The sequence below is a fragment of the Orbicella faveolata genome, unplaced genomic scaffold, assembly GCF_042242905.1.
Source record: "Orbicella faveolata isolate gen_17 unplaced genomic scaffold, um_ofav_v1 contig_24, whole genome shotgun sequence".
NCBI lineage: Eukaryota > Metazoa > Cnidaria > Anthozoa > Scleractinia > Merulinidae > Orbicella > Orbicella faveolata.
Window position 1 is genome coordinate 30,856,035 of NW_028301552.1, and position 9,225 is coordinate 30,865,259.

At 39.0% G+C, this 9,225-nt stretch overlaps 1 protein-coding gene across 2 annotated transcripts in view; it reads right to left on the reverse strand.

The window, feature by feature from the left end:
* Positions 1-5,304, reverse strand: part of LOC110045665 (lysosomal-trafficking regulator-like) — a 66,848-nt gene extending 61,544 nt beyond the window's left edge. For both annotated transcript variants that reach the window (XM_089290907.1, XM_089290906.1), the window contains exons 1-3: positions 4,933-5,304; positions 4,503-4,594; positions 1,420-1,573 (exon numbers count right to left, since the gene is read on the reverse strand). In XM_089290907.1, coding sequence (XP_089147033.1) covers positions 1,420-1,573; positions 4,503-4,594; positions 4,933-5,028 — 342 coding nt within the window. In that variant the 5' untranslated portion in view covers positions 5,029-5,304. The remainder of the gene's footprint in view (positions 1-1,419; positions 1,574-4,502; positions 4,595-4,932) is intronic.
* Positions 5,305-9,225: the final 3,921 nt, after the last annotated feature.

Consider the following 9,225-nt stretch of genomic DNA (forward strand, 5'->3'; position numbering starts at 1 on the left):
TAAATGTCAATTAAAGTCAAACATATTTTATATTAAATACAATGAAATTACAATTATTAATAATTATTACTTTACTTGATGTAGAACTGACGAGAAAAAAATTAAAGATGCAACATACAATCATATACTAATATAATTGTAAATGTAAAATTAATGTTTGCTTGTTAATAATATTTTTATTTTCCCCATGACACAGAGTTCTGAGGTGCTCATGATGCTCTGATTAATAAAAGTGTTCATGAACACATATCAAGATTAATTATTACATGTAGAATTAATAAATTTTTTAGGAGTCTGTGCTGGTTTTTGCAGTAGGAGACAAACCACAGAACTTGGAGAAAAACCCTCAAGCAATGATGAGGATCAACTACAAACTTATATCTATAAGACTTTAGGTCCAGGATTTGATTTGAGGCAGCAGCCCACTGCCGCTTCCCAAGGACCTAATGTACCTCTCAACAAGCCCTCTCAAACCCATCAAGTAATGGTCCAATTTTTCATGTACAATGTAGCACGCATAAAATAATGGAGAAGTGTGGTTCAGCCCTTGATTCTTGAAACTCAAGTCAGTGTTCTTAGTTACTGTAATATCTGTAAATAAGACACTCAAGCTTTGGTGTTCACAACCAGATACAGTTTGTTTGTTTCTTTATTATATTAATTAATAACACAAGTGGCTTACATGTTGCCATGCATCAAGATCACTTCAGTGACACACTCGCCTAACTGCTTGTGTGCCACTTTCTTGTTCATACCACATTTCAGGAGCGGATATAGGATTTTCCATGGGGTTCGGGGGGAGGGGGGGGTGGCTTGTACCTTGGGGTTGTAGAGTCAACGAGGCATGCCCCCAAATGCTGCAATTTGAGAATTGGAACTTAATTGAAAACTGTTACACTAGAAGTACTACCAATGCGACAAAGTAAAAATTACTAACAGTGAGGTACCTGTCCAGAGTGTTTGCCTTAAACTATTTCTGCCATAGTTAAGTCACAATCTTTTTTTAATTTTTGTTTCTATTTTTGGTGCTCTAATTGGGGTTGCCCTCCCAGTCTAACACCTCCCCCCCTCCCCCCCCCCCCCCCCCACCCCAGGCCTGTATTTTGACGCCATCTGTGATCTATTACTGAACAGAAGCACAGCAACATGGAATCAATTTGAAAAATACATTACAGGGTTGTCAACAAGGGCTGTAACCCATAACACCTGTTACAGCTGAGTATGTTTGATGGACCCTGGATGTTACAGGATAACTGGCCTGTAGTTGATACAATTCACCCATAAAGTAACAAGTTTGCTATGGGTGTGAAGATCAAGGCTACAGGTGAATGAACACTTAATGACAGCCCTGCATTATAAAAAGATAATATAATATACACGTATACGGTACATGTAAACCAATTTATTTTGTGCAATTACCTTGCTCGCTAGAATGCACAACATCTGAAGCAGAAGAAGACCCTGCCCATGACAAAGATATTCCACCAATGACTGTTCAGTTTCATCTTGACATTTCAGAAGAATAGCAGACTGGAACTCACTTGTCAACACATTGCTAACACTGTAAATATCACTACAGAAGAAACAAACAAGTATTGTTTCGTAAAAGATGCACAATACAGCCATGCGAGCTTAAATAATTAATAAAAATAATTTCAAAATTAAATGCTATATGGATTGAGTAATTTGCCCCAGAGAATTTTTGACAAGAGGACTATAAAATGTTCATCTGGAAAAACCGGATCAAGGATCACCGGATCACCGGATCAAGGATCAGGTAGCAAGGATCAAGGATTGAGGAACAATTTAAAATAAATCAAATAAATTATAATAAATAAATTAATAGACATGATTGATTGCTCCCCTACATGACTCAATCAAGATCTATTTCAACAATTTTAAATTGTTCTAAAGTAAGAATACTTGTGGGCAGCATGCAGCAACAACTAAAAATCTTGTACAACTGAGTTAATTAATCAACCGGTTTTGTCTGCTAGTGAGACTTTGTCAGTTGTATTTAAAATGAATGCATAAAATAAAGGTAAAGAAATGCAACTGACCCAAATACTTAAGGGCATTTTTTTGTATCACAATGGTTTCTTATTGCATGATATACATCTCAGTTTGTAATAATGAGCAGTTCTTATGTATCATCAACATCTTGCATGTGGCATCAGATTAAGTCGCACGAGTGTGTGACAAGCAACTTGATACCATATCACAGCAAGCAAGTACTGTACTGATAGGTTTCCTGGTCATGTCCACATCTGATTCATCGAAATACTCTATCGTGTAAATTTAAGAACATCTTAAGAACGTTTGCGTTGTTTATGCAATGAAAATCCCTGAAAACTATAGTAGTAGTAGAAGTCTTTATTAGGAAATCAGTCACAACATACGTGTGGCTTTACAATCAATAACCGACTAAGCTAAACTAGCCACTAACCAACTAAGCTAAACTATACTGGAATCAAGAATAGACAGTCTCTTATCTAACTTGTGATCAAGCATTCTCGGGGGTAGCGTAAAATTTGGTGGAAAGGGCAAGGGCAAAAAATGCCTGTCTGTCAACAGCGATGTTATCTTGTGTTATGCTACATGTATATCAATCACTAGAAAATCTTGCAGCTCGCAGGAAAACATGATTTACATGTTTACTTATACAAGGATCATCACAGATTTTTTAAGCACAGCTGCTTTTGCGAACCATGCTTAACCATTGGTGCCGTTCCCCAGTGTTGAAGCTGTTGAGAAACAGAGAATCGGCAAACATCAAAGTCTTTTATTTTATCAGAAGTGATCAAGTGTGGGAATAAACTTTCTGTCTACTCTGCTTATCCGTGACAAAAAAAAAAACATTTTTCCTTGTTAGTTGTCAGGTACTCTCTTTAAAGAAAAAAAAATCATGTAAGACTAAGAACTGATTCAATTCTCCAATGTGTGTTCTTGAGATTTTGGACTTGTTGCTTCCGTGTATACTCCAGGGGACTCACAAGTCTCATAACAATGTTACTTTCCAAATCAATTGTCAAATAATGTCTTTGTCAAATCCCGTCGGCAAGACAACTATGTAAAACATCTTCTTCTGAGCAAGTGATTCTTCAGATGCATTCCATCTGCTTTTCCTTTAAGGATATGAGGTCAGTAAAAATTTTGAAGAGATGAACTCAAAGCAGCTGAAAATTTGCTGTTCACTCCGGCAGTTGTCAAAAATGGCTTTGTGTTTTTAAGTCAGATACACAATCACATACCAACATTCAGGATAATTTGGAAATTTTGTGAATTGAACCGTTTGCTACTTCTTCTCCAATATAGCATATGCACAAGTGAACCCGCCCTGTAGCTGTCTGGCTGTCTGGCTGTCCTAATAGTTCAGAGCTAGTCCGTAGGCAAAAACTGGCACTTTCAAAAAAGTGGTATGGTTTTTTCAGTATTAATACATTTTATATGCAGACAACCAATATTACATCACTTTGTTTCCAATAATATATTAATATATTATAATATTATGTCAAGGCTAAATAGGCATTACATTGTATTCTTTCTCCACTAGAGAGACATCTGAAGTTCAACCTAATCCATCGAAATTACTCAAGATTACTCTGATCATGGTGCATTAAACGAACTGAAGAATCCTTGCCCAGAGTGGGTTTTTTGTTTCCTAAAATACACAATGATCCAAGAGATTTTAGCTCAATCCGTTTAGAAAAGAAATGTACAAATAATACATATTTGGATTTAAGAATCTAATCTTGGAATGCACCCTAAATAAACAGCACATATACCTCCATGGTTGTCTAGGAGAACGGCTAAATACAGGAAGTATGTATGTGTAATTGTAATTTATAGAGAGTTTTTATTACACAGATAAGCTATGTAGTCTAGTCGAGGGCCAAGAACTAAAATCAACCAATCAGACTGCTCTCATTACCGGTCCAATATTCTGTCAAAATTGGAACAGGCATTCTCCCGAATGATCCCATACAATCACTCTTGAAGATTTTTTGGTACAGGTGTACCTGTAGTTTTATGGCTCATGTCTCTGAATAAATAAATTAAAATATTTAGAGAGAAAAACACATCAGCCTTAGGTGGTTTTTGGGTGGGTCCTCTATCCTGGTCAAATTGGAATTTGGAAATGTTGGTTTTTGTGGGGGGAGAAAAACTGGAGAACCCGGAAAAAAACCCTCGGAGCAAGGCAAGAACCAACAACAAACTCAACCAAGATATGGCACCGGGCTGGAATTGAACCTGGGCCACATTGGTGGAAAACGAGAGATCTCACCACTTCGGAATCCCTGCTCCCCGATGATGTTTGTTTAACATCATATGTAAGACAGTGTACTCAGATACAAAACTCCTCTCAGGCAGCCAGGGGATAGACTACAAGTAGCTGTATAGTCTAACACAGCTGACAACAATCAGAACTTCACAGATCAATACCTACATTATTCTGTTGCTAAATCATACCTCCCAATAAGAAGTCCAATTATTATTCTTACCCAAAGCTTGAAACCTTGTTCAAATCCCCTTTTGCAGCACGATAGGCGTGTAAAAACACCACCATAAAAAGCTCCAGGTGTTTGCTTTTCTCCTGAGAGTAAAAACAAACAAAAAGTGGTAGTAGACTTAAGATTCATTGCTGGGATCCAAATGAGATAACGGTCTAAAGTGAAACAGAAACATCTCCACCCCTACCCCCATATCGAATCATATCAACCAAGCACAGCACTCAGATAATTTAATTAGCAACGCAATTTGCTTTACTAAAATCAGAAAGACCACAAGAAGTAAGAAAATTGTTTCAAGTAAGAAGCGCTCCCACAGTGCTTTGAAAGCCTTAGGAACAAGCGGAGCGATGGACAATACTATAAAGCTTGATCAACGCATCACGTGCGAGTGAAATCTGGACAGAACACAGTTAAGCCATACCTGTGGTTTTTCAGTCGAACTGCATCTCATATAAGCACTCCAGCGATCTCGGAGTTGTTGCAAAACTCCATCGTCCTGGCTATTGCTTGCCATCATCAAATTGCAGAGCAAAAGAAGTTATTTATAGCCTGGCTCGTTGAGGCGTGTGAATGTTGTCGTTTTTGCATCATTCCAGATGACAGCTGAGGCGAAAACGAAGGTCTCTAAACTCCTCGCATGAAACTTCGATTTACGGCATAGTGCCAAAATAAGACAATTTTGGTCAAGCTCTTGATATTCGTTTCTTTTAGACGGAATTTGCTGAAATCTGAGGTGTTCTGTGTCTCGACAGACGCTAAATTTCAACCAAATTTCTCTCAAAACGAAAATAGCCCAGGCGAAAAGTCTACTAGGAGAAGCCGCTGACAACCTACTTCCGGTTACGCGGGACTACATAAATAATTTGTCTGAAAATAGTCTAAAATGGACCAATTGAATTATTTTTTCCAGTTGAGGACGGTGCCTACTAAATACAGAGGTTTTTTCGCCAGTTAAGACCACGCGGAAAAAGTAGGTCTTTGCAAGGGCTACTGAAATCCCCGAAGAAAAATTGGGGTAGCCATGCATTTTTTTCGAGACAATTAGCCTTGAATCTCAACAAAAATGCTGACATCAGCATTTTTCTGAAAAAAGAAGGAAAGGATATTCCTTCACACATTTCCTTAGAATTCGCCTTTACAGACAGAAAAGCAAACAAGTTTGTAAAGATCTTAAAACTACATGATAAATCGTAACATAAAAACCATTTTTGGTCTGTTTTTAATAACAAAATCGTTGCAACGGCGCTTTTAGGGTCTCTGACAGCCTTCCTCTGGTTCAGCCAAAGTACAGTCTAAATACCTTTTGCTCACAACCAGAAACTAATCACGTGTTAAATAGGCTTGCCATTTCCATTTCATAGCATAAAATGTGGGGGTAGCCAAGCGTTTTTAAAATTTATTGATCTTTTTTAAAACCTTTTACGGTGCCCGTTAAATATTTTCCTGTCACCTCCCCAGTAAGTATAGCATTTGCGTATCTCGAACTTGTTTTGCGCGCGCACTACGCCATCTGCAGGTACATGTTTATAGTTGGATTAAGGCAGAAGCATTTTTTTCTGTTTTTTTATTTTATTTTATTTTTTTTTGAATTGGGTAATAGATTTCTCTGTGTAAAATAAATATGGACCAATTCTCAGTGTAGAGCAAAAAACAATCGTCGGAAACGTGAATTTAGCAAGCAATCGTGACTACAATCATAGTGCTATTATAAGGATTTAATGGGTATAAACAAGGTGCTGTTGCTCCTAAACGAACATGGGGACCCCTCATATTTATTTCCAAATTTCAGTTCCTACAATATAAACAGTCAATATGCAAAGTTTGACAAAAATCTCAGTGCCGGTTCTATTTCAGTGGAATGACCTTAAGTATAATTTTCCGCAGATGACAGTTAGTTTTTCAGCTGGAAGACGTTAACAGTTAGTGGTTAGCGATATGCTGCTATTCTGGTGAACTTGATTTGGTCACAATGGGAAAATTTTGCTTTCATTTTAGCCGTGTACTTGATAGCCTAATTGATTGCGTCAGTGTCAACCCCAGAGTGCGCCTGGCGCTTAAACCTGTCTTGCGTGCGTGATGCGCAGAACGTGTGCGCATTAACAAAAGTAGGCACCGTACTTAAATTTTAACAAACTATACCCCATAAGCCTAAGCAAGATTGCAGAAATTACGTATGCAATATATCAGGAACTTTCCAAGAGAAGATTGTACAAAGAATATGTCAGAAGAAAAGTCAACAACGCTTTAGAGGTTAATTTGCTCCGAAGTTTTGTCTTTGCGAGTAGTCCCTCCTTCTCTCTTAGAAAAATAATCTGACTTGAGCTCACGATCCAATTGGAAACTAGTAATTTATCAGCGGTCAACTTCAAAAAAAACACGCAATGAGCTCTAAGCCTGAGCCTGCGATATGGTCACGTAAACTGGTCAGTGGATAGCTTGTTGTGGCAGCTGTCAATTAACAATAGCGTGGATTTCCAAAATCAAAGATGTAGCGGCGGTAATGGTGCTACTCTCTCAGGGCGCTTTCCATTCGACCAAAAATTCCAAAATTTCGAAACGGGGACAAATGGTACGGAAATTTCCTGGGATAAGTTCCAGAAAATCCGGAAATTGTTGAATTTCCGAAAAGCGAACCATTCAACCGAAAATTCCGGAAATTCCGGGATGAAAATCAAATGGAACAGAAATTTCCAGGAAGAAATGTTCGAAAACTTGGGTATAGCTCACGAGGTTGTCCTCTTTTTCAGAAACTATGCAAATTCGCAATTTTCCTATTCAGCGCTAGTTCTTTTGGCCGCTATCACAGCGAGTTGGACATACTGCGACGCGCATTCGGAGATGGAAATACTTTAGAATCTTTCCACTTTTATCTTGATAAATACTAGCTACAGTTGAATTCGTCAAGAGAGCGTTTTCTAAAAATAACGTCCCCGTGGTGTAGTTGTTTGTTTTGCATAGGCTGGCTAGGAAGTGTACAAAGATTTAAAACGCATGCAGAACAATTGTTCGACTCATTAAGCCCTTTGTTTTGCTACGTTTTCGCTACCGTTGTGGTTTGTTAAGGTCCCTGCTGTTGTGGTCTATAAAAAGTCACGACGTCGACTTATCAGTGTTTTGTTTGTTTCTATATTTGCGATTTAATTTAAACCTCGAAGTCATTGAAAAATTCCAAGCGAACAACACTGTGCGGCTTGTCATTTTCCACACTGGAAACGTCTGTACCATTCACCCATGGAAACTTCCGGAAATTCACACCGGAATTTTTGGTCGAATGGAAAGCGCCCTTAGTTTTCAAGGTATTGGCGTACGGACGTACGGACGGACGTACGGACGGACAGTGACGTGACAACCAAATTTTTTCAGATCGATGGGTTACCAAATTTTCTAAGGTATGGGGCCCCGCTATAAACAAAAACTCGCCTCCAAACATCAATTTGTCATGCCGAATTTAGTCAATAAGTTGATCCCCGTCACTATTTCGAACTCCTCTCAGAGGAAAAGAAAAATAGTTCCAGTTGAAATAAGCGATAGTAGATGTCGGAAGGACAAATCTAAGGGGAATAGTTTTGAGTTCCAGATAACGGAGGATTCGCTTTCGAATTAGTCCAACTTTAAGCAAACGTGTCCTCGTCGCCAGGGTCTTTTCCACTTTTCAAAATGGGGGGCCGGGAAGGGGCCCGGGTACCGACATTTTGAAAATAGTTGAGGTGAAGTATGGAGGTGTATGCAAGTCAAAATTCGATACCCAGTAATTGCCAACAAGCTGATTCTGCTAATTGCAAGTATGGTAATGCAAAGAGACATAACGCAAACAGCACGCACAGAGGCATAACGCTAGTAACAGTAATAGGCATAACGCAAGTAGGCATAACGCAAGTACACATAACGCATGTACCCATAACTCAAAGAGGCAGGACGCATGTAGGTAGAACGCAAGTAGAAATAACGTAAGAAGGCATAAGGCAAGTACCAATAACTCAAAGAGGCAGAACGCATGTAGGTAGAACGCAAGTAGGGATAAGGTAAGTAGGCACAAGGCAAATAGGCATAACGCAAGAAGGCATAACGCAGATACGCATAACACAAAGAGGCATAACGCAAAGAAGCATAACGTAGAGGCAGAACGCAAAGAGGCATAACGCAAGTAGGCATAACGCGAGAAGGCATAACGCAAAGAAGCGTAACGCAAATAGGCATAATGCAAAGAGGCCTAACGTAAAGAGGCATAACCCAAGAAGGCATAATGCAAAAGCGCATAACCCAAGAAGGCGTAACGCAAAGAAGCATAATGCAAAGAGGCAGAACGCAAAGAGGCAGAACCCAAGAAGGCATAACGCAAAGAGGCAATGGTCGTAGGAATGGTTGAAGGGCCAAACACTACCATTGTTGGTCAAGATAGGAAAACTTTGTCATAGATGTACGACCATGGGAGAGACGACCATGGGATAGGCGAGGAACGAGAGAGGGCGGCGGGAATCGATCCTAAACATGGAACCCGAGGTTGAAAAATCCATTGGACCAAAAACCCATCATGGAAAGTAGCCAATTGTTACAAAGAAAAGCGTAAAATTGCTAAGTTTAAGGTCCCATATTTCCAGGAGTTTGCTCGTGCACTTATGAAACTCATCGTATCTAATAAATTCAGCATAAAAATCGAGCGGTAAGGTTTAGTTTTGTTTGAATAAAAAATATCGTGGAAGCCTCCAGTGCGGTT